This window comes from Neoarius graeffei, chromosome 9 (genome assembly GCF_027579695.1).
Source record: "Neoarius graeffei isolate fNeoGra1 chromosome 9, fNeoGra1.pri, whole genome shotgun sequence".
In the NCBI taxonomy this organism is placed as follows: Eukaryota; Metazoa; Chordata; class Actinopteri; order Siluriformes; family Ariidae; genus Neoarius; species Neoarius graeffei.
This window is the reverse complement of record NC_083577.1, coordinates 86,382,973-86,405,853: the sequence shown is the minus strand read 5'-3', so window position 1 is coordinate 86,405,853 and position 22,881 is coordinate 86,382,973. Positions and strand designations below refer to the sequence as shown.

General features: G+C 42.8%; 1 protein-coding gene across 4 annotated transcripts in view; it reads left to right on the top strand.

The window, feature by feature from the left end:
* Positions 1-20,844, top strand: part of dip2a (disco-interacting protein 2 homolog A) — a 333,910-nt gene extending 313,066 nt beyond the window's left edge. For 3 of the 4 annotated variants that reach the window (XM_060930430.1, XM_060930429.1, XM_060930428.1), the window contains 5 exons: positions 6,121-6,178; positions 6,590-6,664; positions 12,218-12,392; positions 15,626-15,749; positions 16,333-20,844. In XM_060930430.1, the coding sequence (XP_060786413.1) occupies positions 6,121-6,178; positions 6,590-6,664; positions 12,218-12,392; positions 15,626-15,749; positions 16,333-16,585 (685 nt within the window). In that variant the 3' untranslated portion in view covers positions 16,586-20,844. Of the gene's footprint in view, positions 1-6,120; positions 6,179-6,589; positions 6,665-12,217; positions 12,393-15,625; positions 15,750-16,332 lie in introns of those variants that run through there. The other variant, XR_009655398.1, reaches the window with a different exon arrangement.
* Positions 20,845-22,881: the final 2,037 nt, after the last annotated feature.

Below are 22,881 nucleotides of genomic sequence, written 5' to 3'. Positions count from 1 at the left end.
GGGTGTTTGATGGCTATTGTGGATTAAGGAAGAATTTTTTATGGATAATAGGTTGTGAACTTGTTTGGATAATGTGGGTTAATGAAGGGGTTTGTTGGTGTTTGATTACTAATGTGGGTTAATCATGGTGATTGATAGACACTGTGGGTTGATTATGGTGTTTGATGCCTTATATGGGTTAACAAAGGAGTTTGATGGTTTTTGATGGATAATATGGACGAATAAAGGAATATGGTGGTGTCTGATGGCTATTGAGGGTTAATGATGGTGATTGATGGCTAATGTGGGTTAAGAGTGGTGTTTGATAAATATTGTTGGTTAATAGTGCTGTTTAATGGCTAATGTGAGCTAATGATGATGATTAATGGCTGGTGTTAGTTAATGATGGTGTTTGAAAGATTGTGTGGGTTAAGAGTGGTGTTTGATGGCTAATGTGGGTTAAGAGTGGTGTTTAATGGCTAATGTGGGTTGAGTGATGTTTAATGGATAATACAGGCTAAGAGTGGTCTTTGATGGCTAATGTGGGTTGAGTGGTGTTTAATGGCTAATGTGGGTTGAGTGGCGTTTAATGGCTAATGTGGGTTGAGTGGTGTTTAATGGATAATGTATGTTGAGTGGTGTTTGATGGCTAATGTAGGTTAAGAGTGGTGTTTGATGGATAATGAGGGTTAAGATTGGTGTTTGATGGATAATGCGGATTGAGTGGTGTTTAATGGCTAATGAAGGTTGAGTCGTGTTAAATGGCTAATGTATGTTAAGAGTGGTGTTTGATGGATTCTGTAGGTTAAGAGTGGTGTTTGATGGATAATGTGGGTTGAGTGGCGTTTAATGGCTAATGTGGGTTGAGTGGTGTTTAATGGATAATGTATGTTGAGTGGTGTTTGATGGATAATGAGGGTTAAGAGTGGTGTTTGATGGCTAATTTGGGTTAAGATTGGTGTTTGATGGATAATGTGGGTTGAGTGGTGTTTAATGGCTAATGAAGGTTGAGTCGTGTTAAATGGCTAATGTATGTTAAGAGTGGTGTTTGATGGATTCTGTAGGTTAAGTGTGGTGTTTGATGGATAATGTGGGTTGAGTGGTGTTTAATGGCAGGTGTCGGTTATGGCTGCCACATGATTTTTAGCTCTTGTTTTATTTCTTCTTAATCTTAACTTGGGCAGTTTACAAAGATACCATTTACTAACCAATTCACTGCTAGGTTTTCATAGGACTGTTGTGGCGGATTTCTGTAACAAGAATGCGCTGGAGACAGTATTTTTAGCCCGAATGTTAAAGCTGTGAGTTGCCTTTCCCGGCAAAGCTTGATACGCCACATGATTTCAGTATGGACAAAGCACGGTATCCTAGTCTTTGCACCAAAGGAACATCACATTTGTCTGAACCTATGGATATGTATGGATGTTGAAGTCAACCCAGGTCCCGAAAATAGGACAAGTGTAATGTTAGAGACACCTAAATCGAACAAAGAATTCAAGTATACGAGAAGAGACTTACTGGGACTCCGAAAATCATCGGTAAAACTCAAACCTGCTCCGGTTGTAATCCACACTCTTAAGATGCTTAACCTATTCAGGTATCGGGGATCCAGAGCAGCGTACAAGTACCATGAAAGTCGTCTGAATTTTACTAACTACTTGGTTACTTCACATGAAAGCAAGCCTATCTCTGTTATACAAAGCATGGGCAGAACTATTCGACGTTCAACCAGAGGAGTTTCACCTGAGAATTTATTAACACTCAATAGACAGGTGTCTCCTTCTGCAAGAAAACCAAACACGGATTTTGCTGTACCGAAATTTTTATTTACGAATATTTGCAGTCTCGCCAAAACTAAAAATCGAGTAAGAGCGATTGTAGCTCTCGAAGCCGATTTGAATAAGAATGACATCGACATATGTGTCGTATCGGAGACACACCTCAAACCAGATATGCCAGATAGTGTAGTTAACATACTAAATTACAAGATCTTTAGACGGGACAGGAACTGGTTCAGGCTGGATTGTAGGAGTAAAGGCGGAATTTCTATTTATGTGCGAAGTAACTTGGATGTTATTGATATTTACAGATCTAAACTCTACGATCTGATATGTTTGACTCTGAGATTACCCTCGGGACATCGGCTGTTAGGTTGTGGTGTTTACCATCCACCAAAATACAAATATAAAGAACTTGACTGAATGAACTTCATGATTGAATTTGCAGACAATGCTTTGGATTCCCATCCTGATACAGTCATTGTTTGTGGTGGCGATGTTAACTAGATGAACCTTAACCAACTGCATCAGTTATCTGGATGGAATGTACTTGTTGATTTTCCAACAAGAGGGAACTTGTGCTTAGATAACGTGTTAACTAACCGCAAAGACCTGTTTGGCAAATGTTATCTGCTGAATATGTTAATCAAGACTGACCATTCTAGGGTTGTTCTGCCGGCGGGATCTAAGCTTAGACCTATGCGCCGAAAAGTGATGATTCGGGATCGCCGTGAACGTCGCAAGATAGCATTTTACCAACCCCTTGAAATGAGAATTGGGACCAAGTTCTATCTGCAACTGACCCGGATCAAGCAGTAGAGAAACTGGAAGAGATTATTCTTGGACATCTGGATAGCTGTATGCCTTGTCGAATGGTGTCTATTTCTTCACGGGACCCATTATGGATGTCGCCTCTGGTCAAATTCATGCTTAAGACCAAAAACAGAATTTCCATTTCCAGTACTAGTGCCGACCGATTACAGCATTTGAACAAATGTATTTCCCATCTTATAAGTGACAACAGGAAGCATCTGTTGGAGGTTCCAATAGGCAGCCATAAATGGTGGAAGGAAGTCGACTCTTGATCACAGCGACGTATCTCTGCAGCTAGTATTGCCCTGGATAATAAGAGAATAATACAGCTAAATGAATACTTTGGAACTACAGTATATGTACTGACGACACCTATATTGAGCCATCCTCTGTAACTATCGATGAGAGTGTACAGGTTCCGCAAATCAGTGAACAAGAAGTATGGCACGCTCTCTCTAAGTTAAAACGAACTGCTGTTGGTCCGGATAACCTCCCCCTTTTGGATCTGGAAGGATCACGCTGGAATCCTCGTCCCTATCGTCACAAAGCTGTCTTTCTACAAAGGTCTGGCCTTGGTCATGGAAAAGAGCAAACGTCAAGCCTATCCCTAAAGTTGATCTCCCTCAAGTAAACAACGACTATCAAGGAATAAGTATAACACCAGTTATAGCACGGGCGTTTGAAAAGGTCATTTACAGGAAACACGTGAAAGATGTTGTCGAACAAGATCTCAGCCCAAGCCAATTTGCTTACAGGGATGTGGAAATTGTACAGATGCTTTGCTGGCCATTCAACATACAGTACATATGTACTTAGATCATCCTGACTGTAAAGCTGTGCGTTTATTTACTATGGACTTCAGCAAGGCTTTTGACTGTGTTAAACATTAATTATCTGAAAAACTGAAAAAACTTCCACTTAACTCCTACAGTATGTTACCAATCTGTATCTAAATTTCTTGAAAAATAGGCAACAAAGGGTTATCCACGATGCTTTTGTAGGGCATTGGAAAGAGGTCAATCAAGGTACCACCCAGGGTAGTGTTAGTGGTCCCTATCTTTTTAATATTTTTCTAAATGACCTTGAAATTAATGATGGTTCCACAACTTTCTTGTATAAATATGCGAATGATTCCACTATTACCGCGCCTGTGTGGAGGAATAAGGATTGCGCTTGTGAATTAGTAATGCAGTTTTTGAATGGTCAAATTCCAATTCCGTGACTTGTAATCTTAGTAAATGTAAGGAGCAGACTTTTGTGAAAAAGGACAATGTAGAGAGTTTTGATAGGATAGCCGGTATACCTCAGGTCAAGGAACTTGTTTTGCGTGGTGTCATTTTCCAGTCTGACACCAGATTCACAACTCGTGTGAAAAACAAATTAACAAAAGCAAATAAGTGCCTATATGTTATAAGATCGCTTAGAAAAGAAGGGTACAATCAAGCAGAAATCGATTATTTATTTAATACCATTGTACTACCTAATATTCCGTATGGGCTCGCGGTGTATGGTGCCGCTGAAGCTGAACTAACAGTTCAGTGTTTTTTAGATAGGTGTAAGAAGCGTAGATATATTTCAAACCATATTAGTATTCATACTCTTTTAGAAAAACAAGATAAGAAAATATACGCTAAAGTTTTGAATTTGGAAGGTCATCCGTTATATAACATGATGGCAAAGGTTAAAAACACTAGATATCATCATAGGAAAAAGTCAGCTTTAAAACCTAAAATTAACACTCAGCATTTTATGAGTTCTTTTGTAAACCGCCTAATTTTTAAATACAATTTAGCTTAATTAGAAATTGTTTTTTATACTTTTAAAAATTATCATTAGATTTATTTAGTAACTTTACATTATGTATATTTTTTCTTATTTCTATTAACTTAGTGCTTTTTATTATTCTTATATATTGTAACATAGGATATGTGTTTTTATCTTATGCAATAAATACATATTATTATTATTATTATTATTATTAATGGCTAATGTGGGTTGAATGGTGTTTGATGGCTAATGAGGGTTGACAGTGGTGTTTGATGGATAGTGAGGGTTGAGAGTGGTGTTTGATGGCTAACGTGGGTTGAGAGTGGTGTTTGATGGCTAATGTGGGTTGAGAGTGGTGTTTGATGGATAGTGAGGGTTGAGAGTGGTGTTTGATGGATAGTGAGGGTTGAGAGTGGTGTTTGATGGCTAATGTGGGTTGAGAGTGGTGTTTGATGGCTAATGTGGGTTGAGAGTGGTGTTTGATGGATAGTGAGGGTTGAGAGTGGTGTTTGATGGCTAATGTGGGTTGAGAGTGGTGTTTGATGGCTAATGTGGGTTGAGAGTGGTGTTTGATGGATAGTGAGGGTTGAGGGTGGTGTTTGATGGCTAATGAGGGTTGAGAGTGGTGTTTGATGGATAGTGAGGGTTGAGAGTGGTGTTTGATGGCTAATGTGGGTTGAGTGGTATTTGATGGCTAATATGGTTTGAGTGGTGTTTAATGGCTAATGTGGGTTGAGTTGTGTTTGATGGATAATGTAGGTTAAGAGTGGTGTTTGATGGCTAATGAGGGTTAAGAGTGGTGTTTGATAATGAGGGTTGAGAGTGGTGTTTGATGACTAATGTGTGTTGAGTGGTGTTTAATGGCTAATGTGGGTTAAGAGTGGTGTTTGATGGATAATGTGCGTTGAGTGGTGTTTAATGGCTAATGTAGGTTAAGAGTGGTGTTGAATTGTTAATGTGGGTTAAGCGTGGTGCTTGATGGATAATGTGGGTTGAGTCGTGTTTGATGGCTAATGCGGGTTAAGAGTGGTGTTTGAGGGCTAATGTGGATTGAGTGGTGCTTGATGGATGAGGGTTAAGAGTGGTGTTTGATGGTCAATATGGGTTAAGAGTGGTGTTTGATGGATAATGAGGGTTAAGAGTGGTGTTTGATGGCTAATGTGGGTTGAGTGGTGTTTGATGGCTAATGTGGGTTGAGTGGTGTTTGATGGCTAATGAGGGTTAAGAGTAGTGTTTGATGGTTAATGTGGGTTAAGAGTGATGTTTGATGGATAATGAGGGTTAAGAGTGGTGTTTGATGGTTAATGTGGGTTAATGAAGGGGTTTAATCGTGTTTGATTGAGCTTTTACTTCCTGCCACTCTTTAGATATGGAGCGCTGAGTGCCGTTGTAAAACCCTTGATACACAGTACACACACCTCTGATTGCATCACAGTAATTGAGTTCTGAATGCATCAGGTTTTAAACTCAGAAAACCGTTACAATTAAGCAAATGTTCTGTCTAATGAAGCCCTAATGTTTGCCTGTTATTCTGCTTAGCAAACAAAACTTACCATTAACACAGAACACAGTGTAGTGGAAGAATTTTTTTTTTTATGTTTAGTGTGTATTATTATTATTATTATTATTATTTATAATCAACTAAATAATGTATTAAGAACTTGATATTATCCTGTTGTTTGTGTCACCATTTTATAAAAGTAAAGAATGCACTTGGCATTGTGTCATGTATAAGTTCACCTTTACACGGGGAAAAAAAAATCTGTTTTTTAACCTGTTTCAGAGTGCGGCTGGTTGAAAGAGGCTCACCACACAGTCTGCCTCTGATGGAGTCAGGGAAGGTGAGAAAGCACACACACACACACACACACACACACACACACACACACACACAGTCTTTTCACACCTGATCTACATTCCATTACCAGTAATATGCATCATTAATCCTTTCAGTATTTAAAGTTTATTTCTGACCCGATTGCACACACTCCCATGCTGAGTCCGAGTAAAATATTGGCTTTTGTTCACACATCCTAGTAATTTCCCCAGAATTGTATGAGTCATTTCCTTGGTTGATTTGTGTCAGTCTTGCATTCACCCACTCCAAATTAATTGCCTGTTGAATTTCCACATAAGTGTGTGTAATAGGTTACTTGCACACGCTCTACAGACCCACACATTTCCCTCACACTTCCTGCATATGCTTGGTTTTGTAAGGCACGTGACCATACTCTGTGTGTGTTCTCATGCAGATCCTGCCTGGTGTAAAAGTAATCATTGCTCACACAGAGACTAAAGGGCCGCTTGGAGACTCTCATCTTGGAGAGGTGAGTTTCGGCTCACCGTTGTTCAGTACAGTTATTAGCTCAACAAAGGAAAGAAAGGGCTTTGTGTGAAAAGGGCTTTGTGTAACTACATTGTCTTGCAAAAGTATTCATCCCCCTTGGTGTTTGTCCTGTTTTGTCGCATTACAAGTTGGAATTAAAATGGATTTTTGGAGGGTTAGCGCCATTTGATTTACACAACATGCCGACCACTTTAAAGGTGAAAATTGTTATTTTATTGTGAAACAAACAATAATTAAGATGAAAAAAACAGAAATCTGGAGTGTGCATAGGTATTCACCCCCCAAAGTCAATCCTTTGTAGAGCCACCTTTTGTTGCAATTACAGCTGCAAGTCTCTTGGGGTATGTCTCTATTAGCTTAGCATATCTAGCTACTGGGATCTTTGCCCATTCCTCAAGGCAAAACTGCTCCAAGTCCTTCAAATTAGATGGGTTGTGTTGGTGTACAGCAATCTTCAAGTTATGCCACAGATTCTCAATTGGATTGAGGTCTGAGCTTTGATTAGGCCATTCCAAGATATTTAAATGTTTCCCTTTAAATCACTCCAGTGTAGCTTTAGCAGTATGTTCAGGGTCATTGTCCTGCTGGAACGTGAACCTTCGTCCCAGTCTCAAAACTCTGGCTGACTCAAACAGGTTTTCCTCCAGAATTGCTCTGTATTTAGTGCCATCCATCTTTCCTTCAGTCCTGACCAGCTTTCCTGTCCCTGCAGATGAACAACATCCCCACAGCATGATGCTGCCACCACCATGCTTCATTGTAGGAATGGGGGTTCTCAGGGTGTTGGGTTTGCGCCACACATTGCGTTTCCCATGATGGTCAAAAAGTTCAATTTTAGTCTCATTCAACCAGAGAATCTTCTTCCATGTGTTTGTGGAGTCTGCCACATGCTGTTGGGCAAACTCCAAACGTGTTTTCTTTAAGTGATGGCTTTTTTCTGGCCACTCTTCCATAAAGCCCCACTCTGTGGAGTGTATGGCTTAAAGTGGTCCTATGGACAGATCCCTCCTTGAATCGCCACCTTACGGTAACATGGTGGAGGGATTTGAGTGCCTCAGTGATTCTAGGAGCTATGTTGTCAGGGGCATTTGCCCCTGGTGGGGTCTCCTAAGGCAAACAGGTCCTAGATGAGAGGTCAGACAAAGAGCGGTTCACCTGGTAGCTCATCTAGGAGAAGGAAAACTCTGACCTCAAACCTCCGCTGTCTTGCGGCTATACCCATTCCTGGGAGAGACTTCGGGAGTAAACCCCAAGGAATAATCCAGAGCCGGAGTCTCTAAGGCAGTCCGCTGTTGTCATCAACATCATTCTGGCAACTCCTGCATTGCCCTGGTGCCAGGCGTACTAGCTTCTGCTTTTCCCCTGGACTCCACCAGAGGCAAGGAGAGGGGGGACCTGCTGCATGGGCAACAGCTAGTCCTTTGTTTCAACATGCCCAGGCCTGCACCTGGAGAGGTCACTCCAGCTTCACTAAGTTAGCGTTGACACAACACAGGGAGCAGCAGTTTACCGGTTATAAGCCTTGGCTCATTTGGCGTAGAGCCGGGAGCCAGGGGTTGCTCCTGTCGGTGGAAGGAATTCTCGGATTCCATTGGGTAGTCACCGTCCGCCTCAATCTGGGCAGCCCCCGGACAATAAGGTACAGAGAATTAGCCCGTCTCAACATCGACGTCGCTGCTCTGCAGGAGACAAGGTTGCCAGATGATGGATCCTTGCGCGAACAGAACTACATGTTCTTCTGGCAAGGAAAGAGCTCAGAGGAGGCACACATACATGGTGCGGGCTTTGCCACGAGGAACTATTTGCTGTCAACCATTGAACCACCTACTGGAGGTTCTGAGAGGCTCCTGACCATGAGGATGACAACAAGGACAGGTGTAGCCAACTTTGTATGTGCTTACACTCCAACACTAAGCTCCTGTACAGACGAAAAGGATCAGTTCTATGATGCCCTGGACTCGATCGTCAGAAGTGTGCCCAACAAAGAAGGGCTTTACATCTTGGGAGACTTCAATGCAAGGGTTGGTGTTGACTTTGAATCCTGGTCTTCCACTATGGGTCGTTACGGAGTCTGCAAAATAAACGAGAACGGTCAGAGACTTCTGAAGTTGTGCTCCTTCCACAAGCTGGCAGTGACAAACACCTTCTTTCAAAATAAGGCTAGGCACAAAGTCTCATGCTGTCATCCCAGATCCAACCACTGGCACCAGCTGGATCTAATCCTGACCAGGAAGCAAGATCTCAATGGTGTGCTCAACACTAGAAGCTTCCACACTGTAGACTGTGACACTGACCACATCCTGGTCCATTCCAAGATATGTCTCATCCCATGTAAAATGCATCACTCCAGATCCAAAGGCTGTCGGTGCATTAACACCTGTTGATCGTCAGATCCGGCCAAAATCCAGGAGTTCTTGGAAATCCTCAAAGCATCACTGGAAAATGGCCCATACAGAAGCAACAACTGTTGACTCCAAATGGAAACACGTGTGCTGCTGTCTACCAGTCAGGGCTGGAGGCATTCGGGAGGAAGGAGCAGAGAAACGAGGACTGGTTCGAGGCTAGTTGGCAGGAAATGGAACCAGCAGTGGAGGCCAAGCGCAAGGCATGCCTAGCGCACGTAAACAACCCTTGCCAAGCCACACAGGATGCACTGAGGACTGCGTGCAGCAAATGCCAGCAGATGGCTCGTTGCTGTGCCAACGACTACTGGCTGAAACTCAGTCAGAGCATACATTCTGCAGCTGACTCTGGAAACACGGGCAGCATGTTCGTAGGCATCAAGAAAGCAACCGGCCCAACTGTCATCAAGAGCATCCCCCTGAAGTCCAAGACAGGAGAGAACATCATTGACCAGCGGAAGCAGATGGAGAGATGGGTAGAGCATTACCTAGAGCTGTACTCCATGCAGAACATCGTGTCCGAAGCAGCGCTGAATGCTATTCATGACCTGCCTGTCATAGAAGAGCTGGACGTAGACCCAACTGAAGAAGAGCTGGGCAAGGCCATAAATTGTCTATCAGCCAGGAAGGCTGCAGGAGTGGATGGGATACCTCCAGAGGTGATCAAGCATGGGAAAGCTGCACTGCTCCAGGATCTGCACGAACTACTCTGCATGTGCTGGAGGGAGGGCTCCGTACCACAGGACATGCGTGATGCCAAAATCGTGACTCTGTACAAGAACAAGGGTGACCGCAGTGACTGCAATAGCTACCGGGGCATCTCCCTACTCAGCATCATTGGCAAAGTGTTCGCTAGAGTCATCCTAGCCCAATTACAAATCCTAGCAGCACGCATATACCCAGAGTCGCAGTGCGGGTTCCGACCAGGCAGATCAACCATTGACATGATTTTCTCCATCAGACAGCTGCAGAAAAAATGCCGAGAGCAAAACCAGCCCCTCTTCCTTGCCTTCATTGACTTGACGAAGGCCATCGACCTTGTCAGCAGGAACAGGCTGTTCCAACTTCTGAAGAAGACAGGCTGCCCCCCCGAAGCTGCTGGCCATTGTTAAATCTTTCCACAAGGATATGCACAGCACAGTACACTATAATGGAGCAGTGTCAGAACCGTTCCCGATCTGCAGCGGAGTCAAGCAGGGCTGTGTCCTTGCCCTGACACTTTTTGGCATATGTTTCTCCATGCTTGACATGCTTGACATGAAGATGGAGTATACCTGCACACACGATCCGACAGAAAGCTATTCAACCTAGCCAAACTCAGAGCCAAGACCAAGGTCAGGCATATCACCATCAGAAAGGCCCTCTTCGATGATGACGCTGCACTGGTGACACACACTGATGAAGCCCTTCAGAGACTGATAGACTGCCTCATGCACGCATGCAACGAGTTTGGCCTCACCATCAGCCTCAAGAAGACAGAAGTGATGGGACAAGGCACCGACTCCTCTCCTAACATTCACATAGGGGACTACGAGCTCAACTCCATTGACTGCTTCCAGTACCTGGGGTCCACAATAACCTCAAACCTCTCCCTTGAACCAGAGATCAATGCAGGAATCGCAAAGGCCACGGGGATCCTTTCCAAGCTTCACAAGAGGGTGTGGTCAAATAAGAACCTGACAGAGAACACCAAAATGCAGGTGTACAGAGCTTGTGTTCTCAGCACCCTACTTGATTCCAGTGAAACATGGACCACATACTCCGCCCAGGAGAAGAGACTTAACTCTTTTCATCTCTGCTGCCTAAGATGCATTCTTGGAATCCAGTGGCAGGACAGGATCCCAAACACCGAAGTGTTGGAGCACGCAGGCTCACCGACTGTCTTCGCTCTTCTGAGCCAATGCCGCCTCTGCTGGCTTGGCCACGTTTGCCATATGGACGAGGGCTGTATCCCCAAAGAATGCTGTACGGTGAACTGTCAGAGGGTTTTACTGTAGGTCTCGGGGCCGTCCCTGGCTACATTTCAAAGACGTCTGCAAACAGGACCTAAAAAGCACAGGAATTGATATCCAGTCCTGGGAAAGCCTGGTTGAATCGCGTGGACCCTGGAAGTCTGCCATCCAGAGCGGTGTGAAGCAAGCAGAGAGAAGCTGCATCGACTTGCTGAGGAGGAAAAGAGCCATTCGCAAGTCAAGTCCCACAGAGCAATCAGCCACAACCTACATCTGCCCATCATGCAGGAGAGATTGCCACTCCCACATTGGTCTACATAGCCATAGCAGGAAATGCAATTCACAGTAGTGACTATACTCTGGTGCAGCCATCGTCTCTCGAGACGGAAGGAGGCTGACAACGATGGACAGATACTCCCATCTCCACTGTGGATCTTTGCAGCTCTTTCAGTATTATCTTTGTCTTTGTTGCATCTCTGATTAATGCCCTCCTTGCCCGGTCTGTGAGTTTTGGTGGGCGGGGCCTTCTCTTGTCAGGTTTGTAGTGGTGCCATATTCTTTCCATTTTGCTATAATGGATTTAATGGAGCTCTGTGGGATATTCAAAGTTTGGGATATTTTTTTATAACCCAACCCTGATCTATACTTCTCCACAACTTTGTTTCTGACCTGTTTGGAGGCTCCTTGGTTTTCATGTTGCTTGCTTAGTAGTGTTGCAGAGTCAGGGTCCTTCCAGAACAGGGTGATTTATACAGACATCATGTGACAGATCATGTGACACTTTGATTGCACACAGGTGGATCTTAATCAACTAATTATGTGACTTAGGAAGTGAATTGGTTGGTCCAGCTCTAATTTAGGGGTTTCATATGAAAGGGGGTGAATACTTATGCACACTCCAGATTTCTGTTTTTTTTTTTTAATCTTAATTATTGTTTGTGTCACAATAAAATAACAATGTGCACCTTTAAAGTGGTCGGCATGTTATGTAAATCAAATGATGCTAACCCTCCAAAAATCCATTTTAATTCCAGCTTGTAATGCGACAAAACAGGACAAACACCAAGGGGGATGAATACTTTTGCAAGACACTTTGTGTGTTGTGTTTGTTCAAGAACACCGAAAGATCTAAACCTAAACTTTAGGCCTAACTGTGTCTGGTTCGTTATCATTCAACAGATCTGGGTTAGCAGCCCCCACAATGCCACAGGATATTACACGGTTTACGGTGAGGAGGCGCTGCACGCTGATCACTTCTGCACCAAGCTGAGTTTTGGTGACACACAAACCGTATGGGCGCGGACGGGATACCTGGGCTTTCTGCGCAGAACTGAACTCACCGACGCCAGCGGAGGTAAAGCATCCAAGCAGCACAAACAATTACCAGCTCTCAAATAATCACATTCAGGAATGTTTTTACATATTTCAGGTTGAACCACATCAGCATATCCTTCACATCCTCAAGCCTTTATTACCCCTGTCAAGGAGGTTATATTTTCAGTCCCGTTTGTTTGTTTGTTTGTTGATCAGGATTGCGCAACACCTACCAACCTGATTTCTATTTTTGATGGAGTGGTGTAGCACGGGCCGAGGAAGAAGCCATGAAATTTTGGAGCAGATTCGAGTCACAGGGCAGATCCATGAATTTAGTTTCACTTTCGCCAAGCAGAAGTCTGTGCTCAAGAATGCCATACAGCTTAAAATCCAATGCCAGTAGATGGCAGTAAAGTTCAATAGTGGCAAAACATATCCAGTGTAGAACTACGATGACTCCATATCGCAGTCCACATTCATGGGTATAACTCATCCTCTAGGATACGCATGTAGACACATCATTCTAGTAGTTTTGGAAATAATTAACAGTTATTCCACGAAATTGAGTTGTACATGAGCTGATAGTTGACGAGGCGCGTAGCACCAAGTTGTCCATAACCTATGTATGATGAGATTGAGTGGAATAAATGTTTTATTCTATCCACATTCACCAGATTTTGAAAAGCCGAGCATTTTTATTTTTTGCAAATTTGATAAATCAAAACTTTATACAAAACGTCCGACAAAATCATTTCCGCTTAGAATGTAAACAAAATGGCGAAATGGCAGGAGCAATTTGTGAAAAATGCGATAATAATTCTTGATTTTTTTTTAAAAGATATGTTCTTACCATCAAATATTTTCATTCCATGTTTTGTTGCTTTTTTTTTTTATTTTTTGGGGTTTAGTTTTCAAGTACAGTTTTTATTTCATTCTCGTTTGGTTCAGTAATGCTCCGCCATTTTGTTTTTCTTCTTTTTTTGGTGGTTGGCAAACCAACTTAAAGGTGCATTACTGCCACCGACTGGGCTGGAGTGTGGAACAAGAAATATTGGGGGGGGGGAGCTATATCCTTTTATTTAGTTATTTCTGTTTATTTTTAATACTTGATAACAAAGTGAGATATCTGACTTGATGCACGCTGCCATTTTGTTGTTTTTTTTTCTACTCACAGTATATGAGCCAATATCCTAGTAGTAGAGTAGCCAATCAGAGCATACAATTACTCATATCCAGTGAATATGAATAGAATAAATCCAGATATACAGTATAAATTGGTTGCAGATTTGCAAAACAGAAGGGTCGACTATTGACCTTGGTGGACGTTTGTGCTCTCCAAGTGCTCGGTGTCTGTCTATTGTTCTTTTATTAAAACTATATGTTTGATCGACTGTATTTTGAGCTTTAGCAGTGTGTGTGTGTGTGTGTGTGTGTGTGTGTGTTGACCATTTTTAAAAAATCTCTTTTGGGGGATCGAATATCACGATAATGATAACAGAGGTGCCAACATTTATGGTTTGACTCCTGCTACAGCAACAGGGCAGCAACACTTTTCTGCTTCTGTAAGTTGACAGCTGTCACAGGAAATAAGACAATGCCCCCGGTGAGGGGGAAAAAATTCACTGAAGGGAAAAGGACATGGGGCTCTAAAGTTCCGCATACGTTGTTTTATTTAGGTTAAACGGGATAATGTGTCGGCTCCATTTTCTGTCAGTAATGGAGTGCGTCAAGGTGGGATTTTGTCTCCCGTTTTATTTAATGTGTATATGGATTATCTCTCTGATCAGTTAAATGGACTAAAAACTGGCTGCCTTGTGGGCAACACTATTGTTAACCATTTGATGTATGCAGATGACTTGGTCCTGCTGTGTCCTTATAGTGCTGGGCTACAGCAGATGTTAAAGGTGTGCTCTCAGTATGGCCTGGATTATGATATACAGTATAATGCTAAGAAGAGCCAAATAATGATAGTTAGAAGCGTTGGGGACAGGAAATCAAATTTTCCCACGTTTTCCTTGTCAGGCGGTCCTCTTGCTGTATGTGATGAAATAAAATATCTTGGACATGTCATATCCGGGGCGGCACGGTGGTGTAGTGGTTAGCGCTGTCGCCTCACAGCAAGAAGGTCCTGGGTTCGAGCCCCGGGGCTGGCGAGGGCCTTTCTGTGTGGAGTTTGCATGTTCTCCCCGTGTCCGCGTGGGTTTCCTCCGGGTGCTCCGGTTTCCCCCACAGTCCAAAGACATGCAGGTTAGGTTAACTGGTGACTCTAAATTGACCGTAGGTGTGAATGTGAGTGTGAATGGTTGTCTGTGTCTATGTGTCAGCCCTGTGATGACCTGGCGACTTGTCCAGGGTGTACCCCGCCTTTCGCCCGTAGTCAGCTGGGATAGGCTCCAGCTCGCCTGCGACCCTGTAGAAGGATAAAGCGGCTAGAGATAATGAGATGAGATGAGATGTCATATCCGATGACTGGTCAGATGACAAGGATATCTATCGACAGAGATGTAAAATTTATTCTCAAGCTAATATGCTTATACGTAAGTTTTCTATGTGTTCCAATGATGTGAAGTGCTCCTTGTTCAGAACATACATCACACCTTTATACACTTCTCAATTGTGGTCCTGTTTTAAAAAGGGTAGTATGCAGCGACTCAAGGTAGCATATAATGATGCAATGAGGCTGCTACTCAGGGTCCCTAGGTGGCATAGTGCCAGTGAATTATTTGTGTCCTCTGCAGTGCCAACTTTTGAGGCACTTTTAAGACATTTAATGTATAGTTTTATGTGTCGTATAGATAGGTCTGAGAATGCTATAATTGAGGCCTTGGCCAGTCCGCTAAATAGCTGCTACCGTTTTACGTCTAGGCTTAGGAGGCATTGGTGTAAGAGTATATTTTTTATAACTGTCTTTACGTATGTGCTTGTTGTTATTTCTTTGCTTTTATTTTTTGTCCTAATTTATTATTTATACTGCTTTTTATATATTTAAATGCCATATGGACTTCTGATGTCTGAAATAAAGTTTATATATATATATTTATCATTCAGTAATTTTTCTTGAAGAATATTTTCTTGTTAGCAGCACTGTCAACTCTGATATTAATCATGTGACAGTTTTGACCTTGTGGCTCGTCCTCATGGAAAACTAATATTAATCTCATTTCTGGTGAGTGAGACTCAGGACCGGGTGTCTTTAATCCCAATGCAATTACCCTGCAGAACTAGAATTACAGGTGTGTGTGTGTGTGTGTGTGTGTGTGTGTGTGTGTGTAGAACGTCATGATGCCCTGTACGTAGTAGGATCACTGGATGAGACGCTGGAGCTCAGAGGGATGCGCTATCACCCCATCGATATTGAAACCTCTGTCATCAGATCACACAAGAGCATCGCTGAGTGGTGAGGAAAAGCCCTCCTCCATCCCCCTCTCTCACATACACTTTACCCCCCCCCCCCCCCCCCCTCTCTCTCTCTGAGACTTTTTAATCTACTTTTCTCCATAAACTGACACTGAGGATAGTCCACCACCCAAATGACATCTGGTCAGATGGCCAGAAGACACCACCCTAGGAATACCAACCTGTTTACCAGAAAGAATCCAAAATGGCGAGGAATTGACCGAGAAGAAGCGATTTCTGTTGAACTGCTTAAGGCATTAAGGTTTAATTAGTCCATAACTTCATTAATAATTGTAATTCATGCCAGGAAGAATCTAAATCAGTGAAGAATTGAGGGAGAAGAAGGGATTTTTGTAAAATGTAGACGACGCCAGACGGATGCCAAACAACACACGATGGCATAAACTCACAAACGGGTGAGCTCACAAAATCGAGAAAATGTCTCGGATATCTAGAGAAAAGACAGCATTTTGAGCATCTCGAGTCAATGGCCAAAGTGTGCAGATATTTGTTCTATTTATTCCAGCCTGTGCTGTGTGTAAATGTTTTTAAACCGATCTCCTCGCTGTGTTTGTCCTGTGCAGCGCTGTGTTTACGTGGACTAACCTGCTCGTGGTGGTGGTGGAGCTGGAAGGCTTGGAGCAGGAGGCTCTGGATCTCGTTCCCCTCATCACTAACGTAGTTCTGGAGGAGCACTACTTGATCGTGGGCGTGGTGGTGGTGGTCGACCCTGGCGTCATTCCCATCAACTCTCGCGGGGAGAAACAGCGAATGCACCTGCGGGACGGCTTCCTCGCCGATCAGCTCGACCCCATTTACGTGGCCTACAACATGTGAAACCAGGAAAAAAAAACAGAAAGAAAGTGAGACAGGAACTGAGATGGTTTCTCCTTCTGCACATCTTCATGATGAATGAACATGATGGAACTATGCAGTGTGTGTGTGTGTTTTCCTCTAAGGAAGACCATTACAATGCCTCTGATACAAAACAGTGTCTCCCCATTTCATAACTGACTGCATACCATGTTGGTTTTGTCGACATTTCAAATATCAGGTTAAAGGAATATTAAAATATGTATAATTTTCCTTTCAGGTTATATGTAGTTAATCAGTTTGTGGTTTTTTTTTTTTTTTGCAATGGATCTATGAAGCCAATGTGGTAAACAAATAATGGAAGTCTATCTCACCCAAAACCATACCTAGTTGTCATAATAGTGATTGGCTATGTAATCTCCATCCATCCATCCGTCCGTCGTACATACTGCTTATCCTACTCAGGGTTATGGGTGAGCTGGAGCCAATCCCAGCTGCCATTGGGCAAGAGGCGGGGTACACCCTGAATCCTGGAGCTAACGCAGAAACAAGACTGTCAATGATGGCGTAGCTCACTCTGGCCCCGTCTCTTCCAGAAGGAACCAGTGTTGTAGTTGAGTCACTAAACCTCGAGTCCGAGTCCAGTCTCGAGTCCCCAGTGTTCAAGTCTGAGTCAAGTCCAAGTCATTAAAAAAAATTTCGAGTCAAGTCCGGGTCCAAGACTCCATCCGCACCATTTGACGGTGGCTGTTTTAGCGCCATTAACATTAGTTTGTTCCTGAACACGCCGTATGAACAGATGAATGTGCTTCTCTTTATCAGGGAGTGTGAAGTATTCTATCAGAGATGGTTGGGAGACGGATGTAAGTGCAGAAGGTGTGTTTATTAATACAAGTGAAGACGGTAAACAATCCAGAACGGCAGGAAAAATCGTAAAACGGTGAAACAGGCGATAGGTCGAGCGAGACACAAACAGGCTATCGTAGACTCGGCAGAATCAAAGACGAGAAACAGGAAATCAGGGATCAGGAAACCAAACAAGGAAATAAGGCTCGGTAATGTATCAGCAATGCAACTCAATACTTCGCAAAGTAAGTGACTGTGAAAAGTTCACAGTTTTTATATCTGTGCGCTGATTGCGCCTTAATCCTGTGCAGGTGCGAGTCATTTATGGCGTGCAGGTGTGACACTCTTGCACGAAATTATTACAAACATTTATGTAGATATAAATATAAATATCTTAAGCCAAATTATTATGGCATGTTACAAAAAATAAAGAAAAAATATGAGTCTGAATGTCCGAGTCCAAGTCAAGTCACGAGTCCTTAAAATTAGAGCGCAAGTCCTGGACTCGAGCACTACAAGCCTGGAAGGAACGATCTAAAGTGGGCCACCTCGCACAATAAATGATGCAAGCTATATACACTATATACAAGCTACAGTATATATAGAAGCGATAGCCATCCTAGGAATACCGACCTGTTTACCAGAAAGAATCCAAAACGGCGAGGAATTGATGGAGAAGAAGTGATTTTTGTTGAACTGCTTAAGGTGTTAAGGTTTAATTAGTCCATAACTTCATTAATAATTGTAATGAAGCAAATCTGGGTAGAAGTTATATGCACCCTAGGTACCCCTACCTTCATGCCAGAAAGAATCAAAAGTCGGTGAAGAATTGATGGAGAAGAAGTGATTTCCGTGAAATGTGGACGACACTGGACGGATGACGGATGGACGACGGACAACACATGATGGCATAAACTCATCACCTGTTGGCTGGATGAGCTAAAAAGCAACCATTCACACTCATAGCCAATTTCGAGCAGCCAGTTGACCTAATCCATATTTCTTCGGACTGTTGGAGTAAACTGGAGCATCTAGAGTGAACTGGTTCAAACCCAGAACCTGCTTGCTGCGAGGCGACAGCACTATCCACTGCACCGCCATGCCACCCTGTGTAATCTCAATTTAAGTTAAAAAAAAACCAAAAACTATAATGAAATGCAGTTTACGACAACCGTACCTCAACAGTACCTTCATATGTTGAGAGAAAGGGTATACAGGGGGTGGAACGATACTCAACTGCACTTACAAAAATATTGTAATTCGATTTGCCCAAGATGGCCGCCACCTATAATGTGACATATTGTTTACAGATTACAGTCAGGGACAAATGGAGTAATGGTCGAGACAACTTCATCCCTTCATGTATTTCAAGATAAATAACAATAGGTGCCACATTTCGCTACGTTTCTTTGTTTCTGTTAACAAATGGCTTGAAGTGGATTTTCTTTTACTTTGGTGGAAACAAAAACAACATTGGTGACTTTAACAGAAAATTGGCATGAACGGTGGTACGTTTCAGTGAGTATTTGCGTTTGTGTGTATGCATCATACTTTTACGGCTATGTCTATACAATGAGAAGCCATGCTACAAGACTCTACCTTCATGGTTTCGTAATCGTAACAATAAGTTACTGATAAAAGAAATTTTAAATTTCGCAATCATTTTCCCAGCCAGCTCTGACACGGCGTCCTAAACCACATCAACAAATCTGTGTGACGAACAGAACTGGATGTGGTTTGAGGCAGATATTATTTATGCAAATGATTGAGGGTGAAATAGACTTTCTTTCTATGACTCGTCAGCTCCATTAGCCTGGTATTGGAAAAGTGAAACTTCAGACACCAAACATGTCTTGGCTGACTGCATTTCATTTTTAATGAATGATTCCATTAATGTGTGCTTAGGGTTTGTTTTGTAGTCTGGAGGAAGCAACAGCGAGAGCCACAAACACAACGCAGCCCAATTGTTAATGCTGATCTTCATATTCAGTTCAATCCCAGATCAGCACTTTGCTCAAACTGTCACTCTGAGGCTACATCCACACGACAACGGCAACGAAATGTTATTTAAAAAAATATCGCGTCCAAATGGGCAACGATCAGTAAAATATCAGGTCCATATGGCAACGCAACGCTTGCTGAAAACGATGCAATACACATGCCACACCTCTAGGGGCGCTGTAAGACGGTCCCTTCGGAGACACCAGAACAATAGAAGAAGTAAGGACGCATGCGCATAAACTATTATGCGCGAGACTTCATATTAGCCACAAAGTCAGGAAAATCTGTTCGTAAAATTACGTTATAATGACCAAATACAATGAAAAGTATTTTTCCAGTCTCACCTGTGAAAGGTAATCCCATGTGATCTCGTTTGGACGGTAAACCTGTTGGTACAGTTAAACGCAGCACATGAATGAGGCATCTTTATTCTCCGCTTTGACCTATCCAATATGGCGGCGAGGATGACGTATGATTCTACGCGGAAGGCGGCGTCTTTAATGGTCCGGAATAAATTGAATGCTACACGTTGATGGATCAATTTGTTGTTCTACGCCCTTTTTGAAGAATGTATTGTAGGACTTAAACCAACATCTGAAGAGGTGAGATCGCTCCTTTTTTTCCCTATTTTTGCTGGCGGGATTGACTCTGCTCTAAGGGCTATTCTCTCTCTCTCACTTTGCACCATTACGCAATAAATATTCACAGTGAAAATATTTTGTAAGCGCGTTTCATGAACCAAGTTATAGGATTTGTTGACAACTCGCATCGAGTTCGTTACACTTCTACCCGGCGTGAAGCGCTCACAGTCATGTGGTTGTGACGTCATCGTAAACAAATCCGTTCTACTCATCCAGACGACTTCGCAACGGCAACGTTGCCAGATCTTTCCACTCTGGAACCCGTTCTCAAAAGATTGCATTTTGGGCACCCAAAACGCCGGTGCCGTGTGGACGTCAGGCCTAAACGATAAACAATTGTATCGGATTCACCTGAATCCGTTGCCGTGTGGACAGGGCCTGAGACTTTCCCAGTGCGTGATAACATGAAAAAGAATCTTTTTTTTTTTTTTCAGCCAAAAGGAGACGTCTGCTACCACGAGGAAGCGTGAGAACACACTGCACTTCAGCTCTCTCATAAAATTACATTACTGGCATTTAGCAGACGCTCTTATCCAGAGCGACATACAGTACAACATACCCAGAGAGGAAACAGATGGGGGTTAGGTTCCTTGCTCAAGGGCACTTCAGCCATTCCTGCTGGTGATTCCAGGGAATCAAACCAGCAACGTTTTGGTCCCAAAGCTGCTTCTCTAACCATTAGGCCATGGCTTCCCCCATACACGACATGGTTTCATCATATTCCAACACACTGACCTGCTTCAAATCTTTAATATGATGTGAGAGATTATACAGTAAACCGGAAGTGCAATATGATGAGAACTGATCTGATATGTTGGTATATGTATCGGCACTGCTATTGTGTGGGTTTGATGGTCAGGGTTACAGTTTTTCTCTTTTGCTTGCACAAAAATACCTCAGCACTAATTAGGCGAGACACCAAGCAAACTCACGATGCTAGCAAAACCAAACCTGAGCTGTGTTATTTATTAACCACATCCTTCGAAGGTATCAGGTATATTTATCCACTTATTCTGGACGAGGGACGAGGCAGCTATTTTTCTGGTGCTGACATACTTGCGCTACTTTTTTGCGGAATACCATAGTTAACTAGCATGTTAGCTTTAGTAGTTAGCATGTGAGCCAGACAGGTAAGGAACCTGTGAGGTTGTGTTACATTAGCAAGTTCTTTTTAACCACAGTATCACTTCAGGAAATATACAAACACACATTTAAACGCAGCTACCACCGTTAGGTACAAAATGAGCTATTCGGTTACGTTTGTAAAGAAACATTCTGCTCAGTTGGAGCATGAGGTTTATAAGCAAACCAGCGTTAATCAAAACGCTCATGGAACTTTGGTTGAGTGAACAATTACTACATGTGAAGTGAAATATGTGAAGCTGCCCTCAAATCTGTCCAAAACAAGAAACTCAGAGCTTTGCATTTTATTATTATTATTATTATTGTCAGTGAATGTTACAGCTTTAAGTTTGGGTTCAATGTGAAGCAATTTGCAATTAATGATTTGAGAAGTTTTGGAATAAGACTCCGACATAAAGACACTACATTTAATACCACATTTAATGTGTGTGTGCAATTGAGAAAAACTGTAACTAACTGAAAATAATATCATCATCATCATCATCATGTTTATGTTGAAATAAGTACAGTGGCCCATAAATGCAAAAGAAATTCATGACCAAAACTGCAACAGCAAATCAGAAAACTCAGCAGCAATTAGAAGGACACTTGGGTAGATGGCATACCTCCGCCAAGCCACATACAGTGTTATCAACATCAAAATCAAATCACTCTAACCGAGGAGAATGTTAAAGCTGGACTGCCTGTCAGATTTTTCAAGTGTAGGTCATAAAAAGAATTTTCCCGACACACAATTATTTTTGTTTAGTGACCAAAAGCTACTGAATTCGAATCACAGACTTCTAATTTTATTCTTTTTTTTTTAAATAGAACAATTAATGAATTTATCTCCACATGGCTCTAAATTCTCCGCTATTTTTTCCTGCTTCACCATGACCCAATTCAAGATACTACGTCATGCATCACGTGGTGGGCTTTTCCCGTTCAGGCAAGGCATTGTGGGATACAAATTTGAAACAGGAGAGAAAAATGGAGGACGTGAGTGTGCGAATGAAACGTGAAAGACCGACTACAGTAACGTAAAGAAAGCGAGAAGAAAAGACGTTATGTTATATACGAAGGAAAGGAAACGCAGGACCAAACTAATAAATATGGGCGCTCAGCGAGCACCTCGGTGTGATCAGCTGTTTGTTTAGCGACAGAATGATGGAACTGTCAGTGCACGCTCAAAGGGAAACCTGTAGATGGCAGTAATGCAACACTGTGGATGCCAGCTGCCGTAAAACCCAAAAGAAGAAGAAGAAGGTAAACCTGCGCATGCGCACACGGACTTCCTCTGTCTGCTTGACTGCGCCAAGCGAGCGATTTCATGCACATTATTTGCTTTAATCCCCTCAAATTAAATAACTTCCCAGCCCGGCCAAGCCACCACGGAATGTTTGGCCTTGTGAACTCTCGCATACTATTCTCCTCTCCTAATGAAGTGCCTTGCACAGTAAGGTAAGGCAAACGATGTCTTGCCCCCATCATATTGTCCCTCTGGACCTCTAGACCTAATGCCAAGTGGTGCACAAAAGTGCCACAGATCTGACAGGTATGGAAGTTGCCCTGTAGTGACAACTGACTTGGCGAGTGATGCCATCCATTGGCCATTTGAGTGGCTCTTCTGCATGCCATCTGGTGGTGTACCATTGACCCTGTTGGGTTCATCTGCCAAATTGCACTGAAAAGCACCGTGCTGCCAGCACC